Source organism: Dama dama, chromosome 6 (assembly GCF_033118175.1).
Source record: "Dama dama isolate Ldn47 chromosome 6, ASM3311817v1, whole genome shotgun sequence".
In the NCBI taxonomy this organism is placed as follows: domain Eukaryota; kingdom Metazoa; phylum Chordata; class Mammalia; order Artiodactyla; family Cervidae; genus Dama; species Dama dama.
The window spans coordinates 14,580,639-14,605,247 of record NC_083686.1 but is presented as its reverse complement, the minus strand read 5'-3'; the positions used below and the strand labels follow the sequence as shown (position 1 = coordinate 14,605,247).

At 37.0% G+C, this 24,609-nt stretch overlaps 1 protein-coding gene across 2 annotated transcripts in view; it reads left to right on the top strand.

The window, feature by feature from the left end:
* The window catches only part of NUDT9 (nudix hydrolase 9), a 35,898-nt gene that overhangs the window by 2,071 nt on the left and 9,218 nt on the right, over nt 1-24,609 (top strand). For both annotated transcript variants that reach the window (XM_061145538.1, XM_061145536.1), the window contains exons 2-6: nt 5,234-5,470; nt 15,710-15,805; nt 19,505-19,591; nt 21,968-22,079; nt 23,871-24,017. In XM_061145538.1, coding sequence (XP_061001521.1) covers nt 5,274-5,470; nt 15,710-15,805; nt 19,505-19,591; nt 21,968-22,079; nt 23,871-24,017 — 639 coding nt within the window. In that variant the 5' untranslated portion in view covers nt 5,234-5,273. The remainder of the gene's footprint in view (nt 1-5,233; nt 5,471-15,709; nt 15,806-19,504; nt 19,592-21,967; nt 22,080-23,870; nt 24,018-24,609) is intronic.

The window sequence follows — 24,609 nt, the reverse complement described above, 5'->3', positions numbered from 1 at the left end:
ACCACAGCATGCCAGGCCTCCCTGTCCATCACCAACTCCCGGAGTCCACCCAAACCCATGTCCATTGAGTTGGTGATGCCATCCAACCATCTCATCCTCTGTCGTTCCCTTCTCCTCCTGCCCTCAATCCCTCCCAGCATCAGGGTCTTTTCAAACGAGTCAGCTCTTTGCATCAGGTGGCCAAACTATTGGAGTTTCAGCTTCAACATCAGTCCTACCAATGAACACCCAGGAGTGATCTCCTTTAGGATGGACTGGTTGGATCTCCTTGCAGTCCAAGGGACTCTCAAGAGTCTTCTCCTTGACTATGAAGGTATAAAAGTAAAGTTCGCTGTATAATGCAGTTATGTATAAAATACAACAAACAAAATAGAATAAAAACAAAAATTGATGAATTCTTTGTTTGACGACTTAGTATATAGATTTGGTTTTAACCTAACTTATTTACCTGTAATATAAAATTTATTTTCCCTCCAGTTTTATTGAGATAAAATTGATGTTCAGCACTGTATAAGATTAATGTGTATATCATAATGATTTGAAACACAAACATCATGAAATGATTGTCACAATAAGTTTAGTGAACATCCATCATCTCCTATAGATACAACATGAAAGAAGTAGAATAAAAAATTTTTGTTGTGATGAGAACTCTTAGGATTTACTTAATATATAATATAGAGCAGTATTAGTTGTATATATCATGTTGTACATTATATCCCTAGTACTTATTTATCTTATAACTGGAAAGTCATATGTACCTTTTGACCACCTTTACCCAGTTCCCCCCTCCCCTCCACAACCTTTATGAGTTAGTTTTTTGAAGTATAATTGACCTATATAATACTATGCTAGTTCCTGTTACACGACGTACTGATTTGATATTTCCATACATCTTACCATGATCTCCAGGGTGAGTTTAGTTACCATATGTCACCATACAGGGATAACAGTTATTCTCCACACCTTATATTTCATACACATAATTTATTTATTTTGTACCTAGAAGTTTGTACCTCTTAATCTTATCCATTTACTACTTCTTTCCACCCCCTACTACCCTCTCTTTTGGCAACTACCTGTTTGATCTGTGTATCTATGACTGTGTTTCTGTTTTCTTACATTTGTTTTGTTTTTTAGATTCCACATATTAGTAGAATCATACAGTAGTTGTCCTTTTTTTTTCTGACATTTCACTTAGCATAATACCCTCTAGGTCCAACCATGTCATCACAAATGGAAATATTTCCTTCTTCTTTTTTTTTTAAATAGCTGAGTAATATTCCATTATGTGTGTGTGTGCATGATATCTTTATCCATTCACCTATTGATGGGCAGTTAGGCTACTTCCATATCTTGGCTGTCATAAATAATGCTGCTGTGAATATGGGGTGCATGCTTTTCTAATTAGTGTTTTTATTTTCTTTAGATAAATACTCAGGAGTAGAATTGCTGGATCATATAGTAGTTATATTTTTAACTTTTTAAAGGAATCTCTACTGTTTTCTATAGTAACCGCATCAATTTGCATTCCCATTAGCAGTGCACAAGGGTTCCCTTTTCACCACAACCCCACCAACACTTGTTATTTGTTGTTTTTTTGATAATAGCCATTCTGACAGGTATGAGGTAGGTTTTGATTTGCATTTCTGTGATGATTAGTGATGTTGCTGCTACTGCTAAGTCGCTTCGGTTGTGTCTGACTCTGTGCGACCCCATAGACGGTAGCCCACCAGGCTCCCCCGTCCCTGGGATTCTCCAGGCAAGAACACTGGAGTGGGTTGCCATTTCCTTCTCCAATGCGTGAAAGTGAAAAATGACGTTGAGTGTATTTTAATGTTCCTGTTGGCCATCTCTATGTTCTCTTTGAAAAAAATATGTATTTGGAGCTTCCACCCATTTCTTAAGTTGGGTTGTTTGTTTTTTCTAGTGTTGTATTATGTAAGTTCTTTGTATGTTTTAGATATTAACCACTTACGAGATATATTGTTTGCAAATACATTCTCCTATTCAGTAGGTAGCCTTTTTCTTTTGTTGGTAGTTTCCTTTGCTGCACAAAAGCTTTTTAGTTTAATGCAGTCCCATTTGTTTATTTTTGCTTTTGTTTCCCTTGCCAGAGGAGACATACCCCAAAAAATCTTGCTAAGACCAATGTCAAAGAGGGTACTGATTATGTTTTCTTCTAGAGGTTTTATGGCTTCAGGTCTTGCACTTAAGTCTTTAATTCATTTTGAAATTATTTTTGTGCATGGTGTGACAGAGTAGCCCAGTTTGTTTCTTTTGCATTTGTTGAAAAGGCTGCCTTTCCCTAGTGTGTATTCTTGCCTCCTCTGTTGTAGGTTAATTGCCCATTTAAGTGTGGGTTCATTTCTGGACTTTCTTTTCTGTTACATTTGTCTGTTGTTTTTTAGTCTCTATTTCTTTTGTTTCTGTTCTGGTCTTTATGATTTCTTTGCTTCTACTAGCTTTGGGTTTTGTTTGTTCTTCATTTTCTAGCTCCTTTAGGTGTAAGGGTTGGTTGATTGGTTGAGATTTTTCTTGTTTTACGAGAAACAAGAAAGCTTGTTTTGCAAGATAGGCTTGTAATACTATGAATTTGGGGTTGTAAAGAGTCGGACATGACTGAGTAACTTTTACTTTCTTTCTTAGAACTTTAGGTCCCTTAATTGTTCTGAAGTTGATTGAAAATAAAATTGTTTAGAAAATAAACCGTGCTAGGAAATAATAAAACAGAAGTAAAGATCAGCTTCTGATCTCTTTATCAAATCTGAATGAAAGCCTTGCTGGCTACATGAAAGTCTTGCAGCCCTGTCTACATGTTGGTTTTAGCCCAGTAAGACTTTTGTCTAACTTCTGACCTGGAGAACTGTAAGATAATAAATTTGTGTAGTTTTAAGCTGCTGAATTTGTGGAAATTTGTTATGGCAGCAGTGAAAAAATGAATACATTATATACATAGTCTTAAATATATGTTCTTTATTTTTTCTACCATTTCTGCGTAAGATGGGATCATGTTATACACACTTTCTTGCATCTTGCTTTTCATTTTCAACAATATCGTATGAAAATACTGTCACTTGATGTCATTCTTTTTAATAGCTACTTAATAGTCATCCCATGGTGTAGCTGTTCTAATATTTATTAAGCCATCCTTACATTATTGGGCATTTCCTTTAATTCCCATTAAACACTGCTGAAATACTTTTTGTATGCATAATTGGTTATTTCATTTTTATGAGCTCGATTAGTGGAATGAAATTACTTGAGTTGCAGGATGTAAGTATGTTCATCTTTATTGCCAAATTACTTTACAGAAATTCTGTATCAGTTCACATCTCTACCAGCAATGTATAGGAGATGGTGTTACCTTTTTAAAGGTTTGTCAGTCTACATGGAAAAAAGAATTTACGGTTACTTAAATTTTCATATCTTTAATTGCTAGTGATTATAACTGTCTTTTAATGTTTATTAGCCAGTTGGATCTGCTTTTCTTTGATTATTTGGTCATAATCTGCCCAATTTCCTATTCCAGTTCAGCCTTTGTCAGTTTATACGAACTCAGTATATTGTAGTTACTAACCCTTTGAATGTCATCTACAGTATAGTTTGTGATTTGCTTTTTTCACTCCACTGATTGTGTCCTTTGATACACAGAAGTTTTAGTGTTGATGCAGTCTGATTTACCGATTTTCTTCTGTCACTTGTGGTTTCGGTCATATCTGAGAAATCATTGCCAAATTCAATGTCATGAAATTTCCCTCTATGTTTTCTTTTAAGAGTTTTATAGTTTTAGGTCTTAATGTTTGGGTCTTTGATCCATTTCAAGTTAATGTTTATGTATATGTAAGGTATGGGTCCATCTTCATCTGTTTGCATGTGGATATCTAACTTTCCCAGCACCATTTGTTGGAAAGACTGTCCTTTCCCTTTTGAGAGTTGACACCCTTTTTTGAAAATCATCTGACTATATATATAAGGGTTTATGTCTGGACTCTCTATTCTATCCTATTGGCCTGTATATACATATACACACATATATATACACACATATATATATTTTTTCATATTCCTTTTCCATTATGGTTTATCACAGGATATTGAGTATAGTTCCCTGTGCTATACATTAGGACCTGGTTGTTTATCCATGCATCTGCTAATCCCAAGCTCCCATTCCTTCCCTTTCCGCCTCCCTCTCCCCGTTGGCAACCACACATCTGTTCTCCAAGTCTGAGTCTGTTTCTGTTTAGTAGATATGTTTATTTGTGTCATATTTTAGATTCCACATATAAGTGATATCATACAGCATTTGTCTGACAGAGACTTTTTTGAGCTTTGATAGTTGTAGAGCATGGGCTTAGTTGCCCCATGGCATATGGAATCTTCCTGGACCAGGGATTGAACCCGTGTCCCCTGCATTGACAGGTGGTTTCTTAATTACTGGATCATCAGGAAGTCCTACTCTAAAGTTTATAATTTGTACATATATCACAGTCTGGCTTCAAGTAATACTACATTAATTTGAGTACAGTGTAGGAACCTAACAACAGTATATCTCCATTTCCTTTTCTTCTTTTGTGCTATTTCTGTCATTGATTTTTGACATATGTACTTTAGACCAGAGATCCCAACCCCCGGGCCCTATTGGGAACTGAGTCACACAGCAGGTGAGGAGTGGACGAGTAAGTGAAGCTTCATCTGCCGTTCGCTTGTATTACCACCTGACCTGTTCCCCACCTCAGCACTCCCATTACCACCAGGCCTGAATTATCCATCCCTGCCCCCTCATCCTGAGCGGTGTAAAAATTGTCTTCCACAAGACCAGTTCCTTGTGCCAAAAAGCTTGGGGACTGCTGTGTTAGAGCATTAGCTTATTATTTTTTTAAAAATGGATTCCTTCCTGTAGGCTTTAATAGTCTTTCTTTATATTTGTTTTTATAGTTGAATTTTTGTTATAAAATTATCTTCTCCATCATTTGTGCTAACAAAAGTAAACTTCTGTCCCTTTTTCTTAGCTAAAATAAACTCTGTAAGTTTCAATTAGTAAGATTTAGCAATATTTTTATGTTTGTAAACAGTTTCACAGATATTGGACCTTTATTCCAGTATACATCAAATTAGGATTTTTAAGTCTTTGAAATTGAAAAGTTGTATTTTAGAGACTGTGAATTAGGTTCTTAAGTTAATTTAAGTATTTTGTACTAACATAAAACATTTTTCTTTTTTTTCCTGTCAGAAACTCACTTTCATCCTGCAGATTTCATGTTAATTCCAACATGATGTCTGGTTTTCATGGTACCAAACATTCCCACAACAAGGCTCGGACATCTCCTTATCCAGGTTCAAAAGTTCAACGCAGCAAGGTTCCTAATGATAAAGTGGGCTGGTTTGTTGAGTGGCGTGACTATAATCCTGTGGAATACACTGCAGTTTCTGTCCTGGCTGGACCTCGGTGGGCAGATCCTCAGATCAGGTGAGTAAATTACCTGGTGTTAGCTGGGTAGGAGACTTTTGGAGAAGGTAATGGTTGTATTTGTAAATTGTCATTTGATAGCAGAAAAATAATTTTTATCTACTGCTTGACTTTAACTGTTTCCACATTTACTTGAATTTTTGCCAAAGCTATTCAATTCATGTTTATTTATTCTTTTGGGGGTGAATGCAAAAGTAGGAAGTTAAGAAGCACTTGGAGTAACAGGCAAATTTGGCCTTGGAGTATAGAATGAAGCACAGCAAAGGCTGATAGAGTTGTGCCAAGAGAACGCACTGGTCATAGCAAACACCTTCTTCCAACAACACAAGAGAAGACAGACTCCCCACGTGGACATGACCAGATGGTCAACACTGAAATCAGATTGATTATGTTCTTTGCAGCCAAAGATGGAGAAGCTCTATACAGTCAGCAAAAACAAGACCGGGAGCTGACTGTGGCTCAGATCATGAACTCCTTATTGCCAAATTCAGACTGAAATTGAAGAAAGTGGAGAAAACCCCCCTGACCATTCAGGTATGACCTAAATCAAATCCCTTATGACTATACAGTGGAAGTGAGAAATAGATTTAAGGGACTAGATCTGATAGACAGAGTGCCTGATGAACTATGGATGGAGGTTTGTGACGTTGTACAGGAGATAGGAATCAAGACCATCCCCAAGAAAAAGAAATGCAAAAAAGCGAAATGGTTGTCTGAGGAAGCCTTACAAATAGCTGTGAAAACAAGGGAAGTGAAAAGCAAAGGAGAAAAGATATATATACCCATTTGAATGATATACCCATTTGAATGCAGAGTTCCAAAGAATAGCAAGGAGAGATAAAGCCTTCCTCAGTGATCAATGCAAAGAAATAGAGGAAAACAATAGAATAGGAAAGACTAGATATCTCTTCAAGAAACTTAAAGATACCAAGGGAACATTTCATACAAAGATGGTCTCAATAAAGGACAGAAATGGTAGGGACCTAACAGAAGCAGAAGATACTAAGAAGAGGTGGCAAGAATACACAGAGGAACTATACAATAAAGATCTTCATGACCCAGATAATCATGAAGGTGTGATCACTCACCTAGAGCCAGACATCCTGGAATGTGAAGTCAAGTGGGCCTTAGGAAGCATCACTATGAACAAAGCTAGTGGAGGTGATGGAATTCCAGTTGAGCTCTTTCAAATCCTGAAAGATGATGCTGTGAAAGTGCTGCACTCAATATGCCAGCAAATTTGGAGAACTCAGCAGTGGCCACAGGACTGGAAAAGGTCAGTTTTCATTCCAAACCCAAAGAAAGGCAATGCCAAAGAATGCTCAAACTACCGCACAATTGAACTCATCTCACACGCTAGTAAAATGATGCTTAAAATTCTCCAAGCCAGGCTTCAGCAATACGTGAACCGTGAACTTGCAGATGTTCAAGCTAGTTTTAGAAAAGGCAGAGGAACCAGAGATCAAATTGCCAACATCTGTTGGATCATCGAAAAAGCAAGAGAGTTCCAGAAAAACATCTATTTCTGCTTTATTGACTATGCCAATCCTTTGACTGTGTGGATCATAATAAACTGTGGAAAATTCTGAAAGAGATGGGAATACTAGACCACCTGATCTGCCTCTTGAGAAACCTGTATGCAGGTCAGGAAGCAACAGTTAGAAATGGACATGGAACAACAGACTGGTTCCAAATAGGAAAAGAAGTATGTCAAGGTTGTATATTGTCACCCTACTTATTTAACTTATATGCAGAGTACATCATGAGAAATGCTGGGCTGGAGGAAGCACAAGTTGGAGTCAAGATTGCTGGGAGAAATATCAATAACCTCAGATATGCAGATGACACCACCCTTATGGCAGAAAGTGAAGAAGAACTAAAGAGCCTCTTGATGAAAGTGAAAGAGGAGAGTGAAAAAGTTGGCTTAAAGCTCAACATTCAGAAAACTAAGATCATGGCATCTGGTCCCATTGATGCAGATGGTGATTGCAGCCATGAAAGTAAAAGATGCTTACTCCTTGGAAGGAAAGTTATGACCAAGCAAGACAGCATATTAAAGAGCAGAGACATTCCTTTGCCAACAAAGTTCTGTCTAGTTAAGACTATGGTTTTTACAGTAGTCATGTGTGGATGTGAAAATTGGACTATAAAGATAGCTGAGTGCTGAAGAATTGATGCTTTTGAACTGTGGTGTTGGAGAAGACTCTTGAGAGTCCCTTGGATTGCAAGGAGACCCAACCAGTCCATCTTAAAGGAGATCAGTCCTGGATGTTCATTGGAAGGGCTGATGCTGAAGCTGAAACTCCAGTACTTTGGCCACTTGATGCGAAGAGCTGGCTCATTGGAAAAGATCCTGATGCTGGGAAAGATTGAGGGCAAGAGGAGAAGGGGACGACAGAGGATGAGATGGTTGCATGGCGTCACCGACTTGATGGACATGGGTTTGGGTGAACTCCGGGAGTTGGTGATGGACAGGGAGGCCTGGTGTGCTGTGGTTCATGCGGTCACAAAGAGACACGATTGAGCGACTGAACTGAACTGAACTGAACTGATGATGATCTTTCCAAATAGGTAAATCTATTTTATCATGGAGTTTTTTATTTTATGAAATGACAAGTGGTAGTTTCTGTTTTCATTTCTTCTGCTTGGGTTATCAATAACATCTTTTGTGGTGATTTTCCAACATAGCTAGACTTGTGTTTGCATAGTGAAAATGTTTTTCAGAAAGTTTTTCTGGATTACTAACAATAAGATGATGATAAAATTTGACCTGTGTGAGAAGATAGGAAAGGGATAGATAAAGGAGAGAAGAAAGAAGGAAACAAACAACTCAAGCAGAAACATTTTGATTAGAGGTAGAATGGCTGAATGAATACAAAAACAAGACCTGTATATATGGTATCTAAAGGAGACCCACTTCAGACCCAGAGACACAGACTGAAAATGAGAGGTTGCAAAAAGATATTCCATGCAAATGGAAGTAAAAAAAAGGCTGGAGTAGCAGTATTCCTATCAGATAAACAAGACTTTAAAATAAAGACTGTTACAAGAAACAAGAATGCTACATAATAATCAAGGTATCAATCCAGAAAGGAGATATAACAATTATAAATATTTCTGCCCCCAATATAGGAGAACCTCAATACATAAAGCAAATGCTAGCAGCCCTAAAAGGGGAAAATGGCAGCAACACAGTAATAGTGGGAGACTTTAATACCCCACTTCCACCAGTGAACAGATTATCCAGACAGAAAATAAATAAGAAAACACAGCTTTAATGACACAATAGACCAGATAGAATTAATTGATATTTATAGGACATTCCATCTGAAAGCAGCAGAATATACTTTCATCTCAAGTGCACATGAAATATTCTCCAGGATAGATCATAACTTGGGCCACAAATCAAGCCTTGGTAAATTTAAGGAAATTGAAATTGTATCAAGCATGTTTTGTGACTACAACACTATGAGATTAGAAATCAATTACAGGAAAAAATAAACTGTAAAAACATGAGCACATGGAGGCTAAATAATAGACTACTGAATAATGAAGAGATCAATGAAGAAATCAAAGAGGAAATAAAAAAATACATAGAAACAAATGACAGTGAAATCAGGATGACTCAAAACCATGGGATGCAGTAAAAGCAATCCTAAGGGGGAAGCTAATAGCAATTCAGTTCTTCCTCAAGAAATGAGAAAAATCTCCAGTGAACAACCTAACATTATACCTAAAGTGGCTAGACCAAGAAGAGCAAATAAAACCCAAAGTTAGTAGAAGGAAATAAATCATAGGCAGAGCAGAAATAAATGAAATAGAAATGAAGAAAACAATAGCAAAAATCAGTGAAACTAAAAGCTGGTTCTTTGAGAAGATAAAATCAATAAACTTTTAGCCAGACTCATCCAAAAAAAAAAAAAAAAAGGATTCAAATCAATAAAATTAGAAATGAAAAAAGAGAAATTACAACTGACGCCCCAGAAATACAAAGAATCATTAGAGACTACTATAAGCAACTCTATGCCCAAAAAGTGGACAACTTGGAAGAAATGGACAAATTCTTAGAAAGGTACAGTCTCCCAGGACTGAAGCAGGAAGAAATAGAAAATATAGACAATCACAAGTAATGAAATTAAAACTGCAGTTAAAAATTGTCCAACAAACAACAGTCCAGGACCAGATGGCTTCATAGGTGAAATCTAGCAAGCATTTAGAGAAGAGATAACATTTATCCTTCTTAGACTCTCCCAAAAAATTATAGAACACTCCCAAGCTCATTCTGCTAGGCCATCATTGCCCTGATACCAAAACCAGACAAAGATACACGAAAAAAGAAAATTGCAGACCAATATCACTGATAAACATAGTTGTCAAAATCTTCAACAAAATACTAGCAACACATTAAAAGAATCATACACCCTGGTCAAGTGGAATTTTTCCAAGGGATGCAAGGATTCCTTAATATATGTAAGTCAATCAATGTGGTACACCATGTTAACAAGTTAAAGAATAAAAAACATAGGATCATCTCAATAAATGCAGAAAAGCTTTTGACAAAATTCAACACCCATTTATGATAAAAACTCTCCAGAAAGTGGGCATAGGGGGAACCTACCTCACCATAATAAAGGCCATACATGACAAACCCACAGCAAACATCAGTGGTTAAGAACTGAAAGCATTTCCTTTAAGGTCAGGAACAAGACAAGGATGTCCACTCTTGCCATTATTATTCAGTATAGTTTTGGAAGTCCTAACTGTGGCATACAAATTGAAAAGAAGAAATTAAACTGTCACTGTTTGTGGATGATATGACTATATATAGAAAATCCTGAAGATGCCACCAGAAAATTAGAGCTAATCAATGAATTTGGTAAAATTGCAGGATACAAAATTAATGCACAGAAATCTCTTGCATTCCTATATACTAACAATGAAAGATCAGAAATAGAAATTAAATAATTCCAGTTACTATTGCAACAGAAAGAATAAAATACCTAAGAATGAACCTACCTGAGGAGGTAAAAGACTTCCCTGGTGGCTCAGACGGTAAAAGAATCTGCCTGTAATGCAGGAGACCTGGGTTCAATTCCTAAGTAAGGAAGATCCCCTGGAGAAAGGAATGGCAACCCACTCCAGTATTCTTGCCTGGAGAATTCCCATGAACAGAGGAACCTGGCAGGCTATAGTCCATGGGGTCACAAAGAGTTGGACACAACTGAGTGACTAACACTTTTACTTTCAAGGAGGTACTTGAAAAAGTCCTGTGTTCAGAAAACTATAAGAAAGAAATCAAAGATGACACAAACAGATGGAGAGATATACCATGTTCTTGGGTTGGAAGAATCAATATCATGAAAATGACTATACTACCTAAAGCAGTAGTTTCGATGAAAGTTTTCCTTTCATTTTAGTTTTGAAGGATTTATTAACCAAAGAAACCATGCATCACACAAACAATTTCAGTATTTAATAGAAGGTTATTTGACTTAGTTTCAGTATACAGTTATTAAAAGAAGAGAAAGAGAAACAAAGAGAAAAGTAATAGCATATACATCACCAAATTTGGGCCAACCAACCTCCAGACGTAGACAGTGCTGGTAAGTCCCTCATTAACAGCAGTCTGGAGTCCTAATTGGGATAAAGTCCCAGGTGGTGTGAGACTTCAGATTGCAATTTTGGGGTCTCCCACTTACAATCCCAAGCAGCAAACTGATATCATCATCAATTTGTCCACAGAAATGCATTCTGGTTTTACTTTAACTTTTTGCTGTTTGTTTCGCCTGTGAGTCATAAGGGGTAGGGAAAGTGTCTCAGTCAGTAAAGAATCTACCTGCAATGTGGGAGACCTGGGTTCAATCCCTGGGTGGGGAGATCCCCTGGAGAAGGGAATGGCTACCCACTCTAGTATTCTTGCCTGGAGATTCCATGGACAGAGGAGCCAATTTCTTAGACCCTGGAGGTGGGAGGTGGGGTTGGGGGAATTGGCCAGACCCTCAGGGGCTTAAGAGAATCTAAGACCCACTCCTTGTCTTATCTAAAGTGCCACCTGACTTGCTTTCCTTGCAGGCAGGCACAGAATCTTTGTAGTATCCAGGTAGATCAGAGGCCTGCTCTCCTCCGTCTGATGTCTGCACAAGACTTCCTCCATTTTAATTCCCCTAATATAAGTCTATAGATTCAGTACACTCCCTATCAGATTACCAATGGACTTTTTCACAGAATTAGAACAAAAAACTTTTTACAGTTTTTGTGGATCCATAAAAGACCCCAGATACCAAAGCAATCTTGAGAAAGAAAAACAGAACTGGAGTTTTCAGGCTCCCTGACTTCAGACTATACTATAAAGCTACAGTCATCAGGACAGTATGGTATTGGCACAAAAACAGAAATATAGATCAATGGGACAGGATTGAAATCCCAAAGATAAACCCACATACCTATGGTCACCTAATCTATGACAAAGAAGGGAAGAATATTCAATGGAGAAAAGAGTCTTTTCAACAAGTGGTATTGGGAAAACTGGACAGCTACATGTAAAAGAATGAAATGAGAACACTCCCTATCACCATATATAAAAAGAAAGCTCAACATGGAGTAAAGATCTAAGTATAAGACCAGACACCTATACAACTCTTAGAAGAAAACATAAGAACATTCTTTGACATAAACCACAGCAGTATCTTTTTTGACCCACTTCCTAGAATAAGGAAAATAAAAACAAAAATAAACAAATGGGACCTAATTAAACTTAAGAGCTTTTGTACAGAAAAGAAAACTATAAATGAGATGAAAAAACCACCTTAGAATGGGAGAAAATATTTGCAAATGAAAGTAACTGAGAAAGGACTACCATATGACCATAATTCAAAAAGACACATGCACCCCAGTGTTCATTGCAGCGCTATTTACGTTAGCCAGGATATGAAAGCAACCTAGATGTGCAACTACAGATTAATGAATAAAGAAGACGTGGTACATATATGCAGGGAAATATTACTCAGCCATAAAAATGAACAAAATTTGGTAACATTTGTGGAGATATGGATGGACCTAGAGTCTGTCATAGAGTGAAGTAAGTCAGAAAGAAAAAAGTATCGTATATTAATGCATGTATGTGGAATACAGGAAAATGGTATAGGTGATCTTATTTTACAAAGCAGAAATAGAGACGCAAATGTAGAGAACGGACATGTGGACACGGCCTGGTGGGGAAGGGGAAGTGGGGTGAATTGAGAGGTTGGGATTGACCTATATATACTACCACATGTAAAATAGATAGCTAGTGGGAAGCTGCTGTAGCGCACAGGGAACTCAGCTCAGAGCTCTGTGGTGATGTAGATGGGTGGGATGGGAGGGGGTGGGAGAGAGGCCCAAGAGGGAGTGGGTATATGTATACATATGGCTGATTTATTTTGTTGTACAACATTGTAAAGCAGGTATACCCTGATTAAAATAAATACTTTGACTAAATTCAGAGAAGTGCTGTGTTGATTCACATTTTATATTTATGTTTCTTTTGAGAAATATAATGATAGATTTGTAAAATGTATGACTACAAGCTAGGCACTGTACTAAATGTTTTATAAGCATTGTTTCATTCTTATAACTATTCTGGAAGGCAGACAGTGTTGTTAGTTCTTTATAGGAAAAAAAAAACACACAAAAAATGGAAGCACAGAAACTGTCCTTTACATATGGTCATGGAGCTAGTAGAGGGGATAGCTTGGACTTTAACTCAGAATGACTTTAGAATTTATGCCCTTAACTACTCTGCTAAATGGCCACTCTAGTTTTGGAATATTTTATAAGTTTGATTTAATTGGTAAATTTATTGTAAATGATAGTCCTCTCAAGGCATTGTTTAGTCAGTTAAATAAAGATTTTTGCTAGTTGGGTTGATCTAGTATTAGTTCATTAGATTGTTAAACTTTACCAGTCACGTATTGCTGTGACTTGATTTTGACCCACAGTTTCCTTATTTTATCCAAAGATGTGTTTGTCATAATATTTGGGTTGTTAATTAATCATGAAGCTAACTTGTGGAGAAATTATTACCTGTAAATGAATTCCATTTCCCTCATTTTAGAGGATGTATTAATATATATTTACATGTACATTATACATACACATGCACAGTTAGAATTAGTGACGTTACAAGGGGTGCTATGCAGTATAAGTAGAGGATGACTGAATGAGTCTTCCTCTGTTTTATTCAGTTTATTTTTTATAAGTTAAATTTGTATCACTGTCTAAATCAAGCCTTACTAATGTTAATGTTTAAATTATAACTAGATTCATGCTTCCTCCCCCCCAGAAAATGGCTCTCTTTATCTAAAATTTTTTTCTGAAACATTTCCAACATACAGGAAATTTGAAAGAACTTTACAAGGGACAGTCATAACTCACCACTTTGATTTTCTTATTACCATTTTATTATACTTACTTCATCACATATATATCCATCTATCCCTCCTTCATCCATCTTGATTTTTGATATATTGGTACATCTCTGCCTGTATACTTCAACAAGTATTTCATTAACTAGCATTCAATGTTTAGTTTCTTTTATGTTAAAAAATTTTAATGGAGTATTGTTGATTTACAGTATTGTGTTAGTTATCAGTTCAGTTCAGTTGCTCAGTCATGTCCAACTCTTTGTTACCCCATGGATTGTGGCACACTAGGCCTCCATGTCCATTACCAACTCCCAGAGCTTGCTCAAACTCATGTCCATCGAGTCGGTGATGCCATCCAACCATCTCATCTCTGTCGTCCCCTTCTCCTACCCTCAATCTTTCCCAGCATCAGGTTCTTTTCCAATGAGTCAGTTCTTCTCATCAGGTGGTTGAAGTATTGGAGCTGGAGCTTCAGCTTCAGCATCAGTCCTTCCAATGAATATTCAGGACTGATTTCCTTTAGGATTGACTGGTTTGAATCAGTTATATATATACGTATATTCACTGTTTTTTAGATTCTGTTCCCGTTAGGTAATTACAGAGTACTGAATGAAGTTCCCTGTGCTGTATTAGAGAGTTCTTATTAGTTTTCTGTTTTAGACATAGCAATGTGTATATGTCAGTCCCAGTCTCCCAGTTTATCCCCCCTCCCCACCCTGGTAACCATAAGTTTATTTTCTACATCTGTGACTCTGTTTTGTAAATAAGTTCATTTGTACCATTTTTTTTTTGTTTGTTTTTAAGATTCCACATTTAATGGTGAATTTCTAGAGTCCCAAGAACATTGTAACTCTGGTTTTGTAATTTCATGACTTTTACCGTTTAATTTTATAGGTATATTAGAAGTCTTGGGAAAATGCCTGGATCATTCAAGTTGTAAACTATTTCCAAAACAGAGCACAAATATTTCTATGCTCTTGCTTACTGGAATTAAAGCAAGAAAGAAAGTGAAACTTGTGTCAGAACTGCCCGTGAACTATCCAGTGCTATATAACTCTTTATTCACTGTCAGTGCAATTATGTCAGCAGTTTCATAATGGTGAAGAAAGTAGTTTATAGCTTTTAAAAAATATTTTTATTGAGTGTGACATAAATGCAGTAAACTATACATTTCTTAGGTGTGCAGGTGTAGCTCAGTTAGATTTTATATTTATCTAACTCTCTAATCCAGATCCGTGTCCAGATCAAGATCTGGAGTAATTCCAGTTTACATCTGTTTTAATCTATATCATGGTTATTATTTCCAGCTTATTATATCTATTTTAATCTGCATCATGGTTATTATGAAGTTTGTGGGGTGTTTTCATGTTTTGTGGGTTTTACTTTGATACAGATATTAAGCAGTGTACATTAGAAGACATTAAAATTACTTTGAAACAGTAGAAACAGCAAAATGTCAGAAGGAATCTTATTTTTAGAAGTATTTATTGATAGGAACTAGTAATTGCCATATTGTGCCCACAGACAAATCCGCTTTACTGATAGTAATGTGTTCTTTTCTGTAGTATGTAGGAGCAGCTCCAGTTTGCCTGCCATTAATCCTTCCCCACAGGGGTTACAACATACCTTCTTGTCTAATAAGGTCTTTTGATTAAACAAAAAATTTTTGCCAGAAAGTGTTTTGAAGGGGTTGATGAGTTTGTAAATGAAAACTAAGTTTGTAACTAAAAATTTAGTTTCAAGGATACTGGTTGTTATAAATAACTGGCTGGCATTATTAAGCTGTTGGTAGTATTGGATCATTATTTCTTATTTTGCATTGGTATTCTCGTTACAGTGAAAGCAACTTCTCTCCCAAGTTTAATGAAAAGGATGGGCAGGTTGAGAGAAAGAGCCAGAATGGCCTGTATGAGGTTGAAAATGGAAGACCTAGGTAGGTACTGGGGTGGGGCATCTTACAATAATGGGTCTTTAAAAGGTAGAAAATAATTGTCAATGAAAATTCACTTAACAGTCAAGGTAAGAAGAAAAAAGCAAATTTTATGTAAACCAAACTAAGAGTTACAACTTGGAAGACAGACTCTCAGGAAGCTCTGAGAAATGTTCCACCTGTTAGAAGATACTGTTGTTTAGTCGCTAAGTCGTGGTGAACTCTTTTGTGACCTCAGAGCCCTCCAGGCTCCTCTGTCCTTAGGATTTCCCAAGCAAGAAGGGGGATCCTCCTGACCCAAGGATCGAACCCACATCTCCTTCATTAGCAGGTGGCTTCTTTACCACTGAGCCACCAGGGAAGACCTGTTAGAAGGTGTAGTCATACACATTTTCTAGACAAAGGATTGTACATCAAAATGGGGTAAGATACTGATATTTTACATAAGGTTCCCCAAAGATACATAGTCCAGGTAAGCATGTACAAAGCAAGCAGTGAGTCACCATGACCCCTTGCAGAGTTGGGAAAGCATGCTGTTCTTTTAAGAAGTTACATTGCTAGTGTCAGAAGAAAGGGAAAATAATAATCTTTGTGGTCAAGAAAGCACTCTCATCTTTGAGGAGGTCTGATTAATGTGCAGATTCACTGCACATTAGGGATGCTTGGAGAGGCCCAGATGGACCCAGAAAATTTTATGTCTAAATTTTTTTGCCCTGCCTTAAAATACACATTTATTTTATCAATATAATTAACATTTGCTGAGGGCTTGTATATGCCAGACCTTGTCTGGAAGAATTTATATATGTGATCTAATTAAATCATGATAATAACCCTGTGGGTGGATATTTTTAGTTCTATTTACAGATAAGTAGAGAAAATGCAAGTAGTTTGCATATGGTGAGTAAGTGCTGGAAGGAATTGAATGCATTTTCTTATAACTTTACCTTGAAATAGAAATAATAACAGTTGACTCTTGAACAAAATGGGGCTTGAAATACACAGGCCCACTTATACGTGGATTCTTTTTCAGTAGTAAATATTACAACACTACTCCATCTGAGTTTGATTGAATATTTTGAATGTGGAACCACAGATACAGGGGAACTGTGGGTACAGATGGCGGACTATAAGTTTATAGGGAAGCATTGTTCAAGGGTCAACTGTAATAGAATAAATTATCAGAAGGAAAGGATTAAGAATTGTATTTCAGTGATTATTTATAAAATGAGGTAATACTGTTAAGAATTTATCCAAATATGTAAGAGCAAAAATAAAAACAACCTAACAATTTAATATTGCTTTTTTCTCTTGGCCATGTCATGTGGCAAGTGGGTGGGAGGTGGGAATCTTAGTTCACCAACTAGGGATCAAACCCGTGCCCAGTGGAAGCATGGAGTCTTAACCACTGGATCACCAGGAAATCCCTCTTTTTGTACTTTTAAAAGTGATTTTTCTACACAACTCAAAAATTTTCAGTTTTTCTTAAGTCATCATAAAAGGAAGAAATGTAAAAATTAGCTCGCCTCCAATAAAACAGTAGAAAAATCACAGATTTGGTAATCATACTTATCACCTTGTAGAAATGTTGCAAAAGCTAAAAATATTTTTAGTTCTTCTAAAGCAAGGAAATAGTAGTGCTCCTCTCACACCAACCTGGTCTTTCAGTTTTGCTAAATTCTTTCTTTGTTCATAGCTTACTCACTTTTCTGTGTTATTGAGTCTTTTCAAGTCAAATTTGCCTTTCATTGACTTACTCCTTAAGTTCTCTTCTGGGCAAAATATATTAGAATATATATACACATATAAAAGGACAGAAAAGGCAAAGGAAAGATAGCCTATTGTTTTAGTCAAGACTCTGACTAACGGAAACCAGCTCTAGCTTGCCTGAGTAAAAAAGTGAACTTTACTCCAGGCCTATAGAATCATGTCAGGAATCCAAAGCAGAAATGCAGCTAACTTAAGGAAAGGGGTAGAGTTTGAAAATCCATTAAAACTGTCTTTCTGCCTTACGTCTGCTTTCCTTTATATGTTGTCTTTGCTTTTGTTTTTTCTGCAAATAACTTTCTCTGTTGCTCAGGCAGTAGGGTAATCTGTATGTCTTTTCTGCAGCTTCTATTTTATCAGTTACAGGCTTGGTCATCTATAAAAACTCTTAATATTGGCCTTGATCATTTGTATTCAAGGGTGTATGGTTACATGGAATAAAACATAGTTACTGACCACCCTGCCCCTCCTCCTGAATTTGAAAAGTAGAATAATTGCAACCTGGCCAAGTGTCTTGCCTTTCTGTTTTTATTTGCAAGTCTTGCTGAAATATTTCTGAGTCCAGTATAAAACAATATAAAGTGACTCAATTTTCATAACAGTCGCAATGAAGAGCAAAATAAAAAAGAGTGGCTGGGACTTCCCTGAGGGTGTAGTGGTTGAGAATCCACCTGCCAGTGCAGGGAACATGAGTTGGATCCCTGGTCCAGGAAGATCCCAAATGCTGTGGAGCAACTAAACCTGTGACCCACAACTTCTGAGCCCCCGTGTTGCAGCCACTGGAGCTCCCGTACCTAGAGCCCATGCTCCCATAAGAGAAGCCACTGAAATGAGGAGCCTGAGCGCTGCAGAGGAGAGTAGCCCCTGCTTGTAGCAACTGGAGAAAGCCCTTGCAGCAACAAAGACCCAGTACAACCATAAATGAAAAAATAGTTTAAAAACAAAAGCTGAAAGGGAAAATCTGACAAGTTGTTTATTTACTTTCACATACTGGGAGGACCAAAGATATTAAATAGATAAGATTGCAGATTAGGGCATTTCATTTTACATAATGAAAGTTAAACATGTAAGGGATATTGACTGGAAGAAAATTACTCAGGTGTGAGTGTGCCCTGTTTATCTGATAGACTTTTAAATATTGGGTTGTGGCATTAGGTTAGTTGTTGGCATTTTTATAAAATTGTTTTTAAAATTTGAATTTGGTATATTTGAAATCTTGAAATATTAAGTTTTTTTACTTCGTTATATGCTGTGTGCTGTGGGCTACGTTGCTTTAGTCATGTCCAACTCTGTGCAGCCTTTATGGACTCTAGCCCGCCAGGCTCCTCTGTCCATGGGATTCTCCAGGCAAGTATACTAGAGTTGGGTTGCCATGCCCTTCTCCAGGGGATCTTCCTGACCCAGGGATGGAACCTGTGTCTCTTATATCTGCCTTCATTAGCAGGTGGGTTCTTTACCACTAGCACCTCCTGGGAAACCCTCATATGCTACACAATATCTATTACTGATAAGAAAAATCTAGAACCCACTATGAAAAAAATGGACTTTAAAATGTAATCAAAACCATATGAGTGAGACTGGTTGTAAGAGAGTGGAGTATGAAAAGAGGATGATGAGAAAGGGAAGAGAAGTGTGAATATACTGGATAAAGTGTTGCTGTTGCAGAGTTAGACTGTGATTAGGTGCAGAGCATTTCAGCCTTTCAGATTTAAAACAACTTTGGAAATGAGATCCTCCTCCTGGATCAAGCCCAGGCATGAAAGAAAAGTTAAATAACACTGTAAAGAAATATGTACTTTGAGTGTCAAATACGTAGCAGAGCTACTGGATTTGTGTGGAGATCTTATTTCCCTCTTAGTACCTTGCTTTGGGCCATATCAAGTTTGATTAAAAAAGATGAGTACATTCAGTTGGTTTTATGGTTTTTTGTTTTTCCAGAAATCCTGCAGGACGGACTGGACTGGTTGGCCGGGGGCTTTTGGGGCGATGGGGCCCCAATCATGCTGCAGATCCCATCATAACCAGGTAAGAGCTAAAAACACATTTCAGTAACAAAGAGACAAGTAATTGGAAAAATACAGACACTAACCATGTTTTTACATGTCCATCATATGCATATGCATATGCAAATATATGTATGCATATGTATGTGTTTATATATCTAGTTATCCCTTGGTATTTTAGGGGCTTGGCTCTAGAAGAGGCCCTTGTGCCTCAAGCAGGTAGCAAAATCTGTGGATGTTCAGGTCGCTTACATAAAATGGAACAGTACGGTTGACCCATCTTATGCGTGGGTTCTGCATTTGTGGATACAGAGAGCTGACTGCATGTGTGTGTGTTTGTGTTGGTATATACACAGGCATATATATATGTATGCAACCTTGAAATTAAAAGACGCTTGCTCCTTGGAAGAAAAGCTATGACAAACCTGGACAGCATATTAAAAAGCAAAGACATTACTTTGCCAACAAAGGTCTATCTAGTCAAAGCTGTGGTTTTTCCAGTGGTCATGTATGAATGTGACAGTTGGACTATAAAGAAAGCTGAGTGCCGAAGAATTAATGCTTTTGAACTGTGGTATTGGAGAAGACTCTTGAGAGTCCCTTGGACTGCAAGGAGATCCAACCAGGCCATCCTAAAGGAGATGAGTCCTGGGTGTTCATTGGAAGGACTGATGTGGAAGCTGAAACTCCAATACTTTGGCCACCTGATATGAGGAACAGACTCATTTGAAAAGACCCTGATGCTGGGAAAGATTGAGGGCAGGAGGAGAAGGGGACGACAGAGGATAAGATGGTTGGATGGCATCACCAACTCAATGGACATGAGTTTGGGTAGGCTCCCGGAGTTGGTGATGGACAGGCATGCTGTGGTTCATGGGGTCGCAAAGAGTCGGACACGACTGAGCGACTGAACTGAACTGAACTGAGCTGGCTTTTCTTGCTTTTGGTCTTGATCATCTCCAAACTAACTTCCAAACTTTTGTCAAAGTGAGTGAGTTTTCTAAAATACAAATTGCTAACAGCTTTTAACCTGCTTTAAAACATTCTCTGGCTCTCTAAGCAGGTAAATTTGAGGAATTCTTTGCCTACTTCTTCAACCTCATCATCCATCTTTCCCTCACTGATGTTCATACTGCTGTGTATATGTTCAGTTTCTTAAATACATTATTTTATTTTTATAACTTTGTTTCCTCCCTCTGCATCCTTAAAATCAGATTTGTCTTATACTAATTGTTCTTTCATTTCTAGTTAACTGTACTCATCAAGCTGTCAGTCTTACAGTTTATTCACCTCCATGTCTAGCTCCACTCCTAGGCTGTGAACTCTTTTAGGGGGAATTATGGGTTAGATGGGGCTTCCCTGATAGCTCAGTTGGTGAAGAATCCACCTGCAATGTGGGAGACCTGGGTTTGATTCCTGGGTCGGGAAGATCCCCTGGAGAAGTGAAAGGCTACCCACTCCAGTATTCTGGCCTGGAGAATTCCGTGGACTGTATAGTCCATGGGGTCATAAAGAGTTGGACGTGACTGAGTGACTTTCGCTTTCACTGGTTAGATATAGTGTTCAGCCACATTATAAAGAAACTTGGACACTCATATCTAAGCTGGTATATTTTAGTCTCATGCAGAGTGAAGATTAGATTTTAGACTTTCTGTTTTGGTTTTGTATTGCAAGTTCAAAATCTTTATCTTTGCCTAAGGGACTGTTAGAACTAATCTTAACATTTGCCAGGGGGAGGTAGATGTGATGTAGGGAAGGGGAAAGGGAGATTTATCAACATCTTTGGGAAGGAGGCTCTGATTACAAAAAGCACATTTTGAAATTAGCATTACCTTGATGTTTTAAAAATATGCAATTTGAAATATAAAATTAAAGGATAAAGTGAAATTTCTTTTTATCAAAAAAGGGGATAAAGATTGAGAAGCATCTTTTTTTTTTTGAAACCAACTGAACCTGTATCACATAATCTTTTCTGAAAACAGGGTGAACTGTTAAAAGCAATTATTGCAGATCTTTTTTACTACTTATATTAATAATTCTTAAAAAGGATCCTTGAATAAAAAAATAAGAAACTCTCAATGACCCTTCCTTTAAATTCTGTTCTGCTTTAAAATCTTTTTGATAAATTTTACTTTAGTAAAAACTATATCTTGAATTTTTATTATGGAGACTATAATATACTTTATGGAAAGTAGACATTTGTCTTGGTTTGTAACAGTGCTAAATAAAGAATATTTTTAATGCAAAGCAATATTATTTATAAAACTAGCTGATTTGGGGTAAACTTATATACACTCTGTTATAAAGAAAAATACATCTTTATATTTTTGTCTTAAGCTTGATATAGGACCTTGATCTTTGTTCTGAATCACTTATGATCTTACATTACTGTTTATAGGTGGAAAAGGGATAGAAGTGGAAATAAAATCACCCATCCCATTTCTGGAAAAAACATCTTACAGTTTGTTGCAATAAAAAGGAAAGACTGTGGAGAATGGGCAATCCCAGGGGTAAGCATTAAAATAAAGTCAAATCAATGTTTTATGTTCTTTTTAGTTGCTTTACTTGTATAATGCAAGGTTACTGCATATGGATCTTTTCTCCTCCCTTTAGTCTCTTTCCTCCTTACTCCAGTTAGTAATTCCTTTGCAGTGAAGTATCATTGTTAATGACAAACATAGAATAATACAACAAAGCTGTTAGAATCTGAGTCTTAATTCTAAAACCCTTGAGAAAGAACATGGACTTTGATGTTAGACCTGGGCTTGTGTTTTAGCCTTTCCAGTTGGAGCTGAGTGCTGTGGAGTTCAGACCTTTGTTCTAAAAATAATTATATCTATTTCATAGGATTATTAGAGAGCGCATTTAAAGCACCTGGTATTGTAGATACTCAATAATGCTGAGTCTTGTCTTAGAACCCATCCCCTGCTCTAAGACCAAGGCAACATTTTCAGTATTTAAAAAAAAGATAACACATTACTTACTGTCCCTTATAGTTTTTTAAGTTTGTATAATATCATCAGGAAGAGTATACTTTTATTGAGTTCACATCAGTAGTATTTCAGGTGACTTTAAAAAAATGTGTATGTGTTCAAGAGCGGGTTTTATATTTTATGCCATATTGTGAAATGGAGATAGTTTGATAAGAGTATGACTCGTCATATACACATTCTGCTATCTGGAAGAATGGCTTCTTTCTTTGGAGGGTAAAATGGAAAGAAAATGAAGGTTGTAGCTGACTGTAATAAAGGCTTAGGCTAATTATTACGAGCCAAGTAAACTTGACTCATGCTGAATGTAAAATACAATGATATCATCATCATAGGATCTTCCGTTTTTGTTGTCATTTGAAATTCTGATCAGTCAGGGAACTGTTGTCATTGAATATAATTTTGAGAGTCGTTCATCTCAGTGTATTTTGATCATCCACCTTTTGTCAACTAATATTTTAGACATTGAGGATACAGCAGAGCTATATGAACAAGCATCGCTCTCTTCTTGGTGCTCACACTCCAATGAGGGAGACGATACAAGATAAATAAGTTATTGTATGTTCGAAGAGGATAAATACTAAGAAAACTAAAGCAAGGAAGGGGACTAGGAAGTGTTGGGAGAGCTTGCAGTTTTAGATAGAGGGTGGTTATAGAAGATCTCCTGAGAGAAGGTGACATAAGTGAAGATCTGGAGGAGGTGAACAAGTGACCCATGGGGATATCTGGGGAAAGCGTCTTTAGGTAGAAGTAGTAGCAGTTGCAAAGGCCTAAAGGTTGGGACATGCCTGGCACATCCTAGGAACGTTGAGGAGGTCACTGTGACTGTAATGGAATAACCAGTGGGGAAAGGATCAGTTTGTTGTATTCTTTCTTGCCTCCAGCCCTTCCTTCTGTAGCTTGACTTTGGAAAATACCAGGAAAGGAGTCTGACAGGCTCAGTTATCATAGGCTAACCTTGGACCATTTACTGTGGTTGAGTATATATATGGTTGATACCCTGCTAAGCTGCTTCTACTAGAAACAAATGATTTAGAGAAGAACATATTACAGAATATTATGGGCAGATGGAGCAACATATCCCTGGAGAAGGAAATGGCAACCCACTCTGGTATTCTTGCCTGGGAAATCCCATGGACAGAGGAGCCTGGCGGGCTACAAAACATTGGGTTGCAAGAGTCAGACACGACTGGGCGCCTAAACCAACACCACCCCAGAGCAATGTATGTCCACTGTACCAGTCAGGAAATATTTATTGGTTGAATGAAAGCTTTTTCCTTTTTTTATTTTAAACAAAAATGTGACTCTCAGGGGATGGTGGATCCAGGAGAGAAGATTAGTGCCACACTGAAAAGAGAATTTGGTGAGGAAGCGCTCAACTCCTTACAGAAATCCAGTGCTGAGAAGACAGAGTTGCAGGAAAAGTTGCACTGGCTCTTCAGCCAGGAACATCTAGTGGTAAGAAATGATTTCTAAGAAGGATTTAGACCTGGGGATTAATGAAAATTACTTAAAATTCACCTGAAAATCTGGTAGAATATTCTATGAATAAAGTGAAATACCTGTATATTTGAAATACATGTTCATAAGCAAATTAAATTGTAGCTCTTCTCTGTGAATAGATTCCTACTTAAATTTTTATAGCCCACCTTTACATCATTTATTATAATATGTTTTTTTCTCATAGTTTTTCATTAGACTCAGTGTGAGCTAATGTGATACTGAGTTCACCCATCTAACAGTAAATCTTTTCTGTTTTTAAAAATTTTGCAAGAATTCAGCTTTTTTGAAAGGACATTTATATTTTAACTTATGTTGTTCAGAGCTTTTCTCATTCATAACAGTTTAAGTCTCATGTCTGTTTTGCTTATGTATCCTTTGTGATTTAAAAAAATCACTATAAGGTATATGTGCACTAGTAATAAGAATAATGGATTTTATTTTTTGTTGCTGTTGGCTTTTGTTTGATGGGCTTTGTTTTCTTCCTAGAATTAGGATTTCTTAATTGTTTATATTGTCTGGATTGGGTCACATTTATGTTAGATGGCTG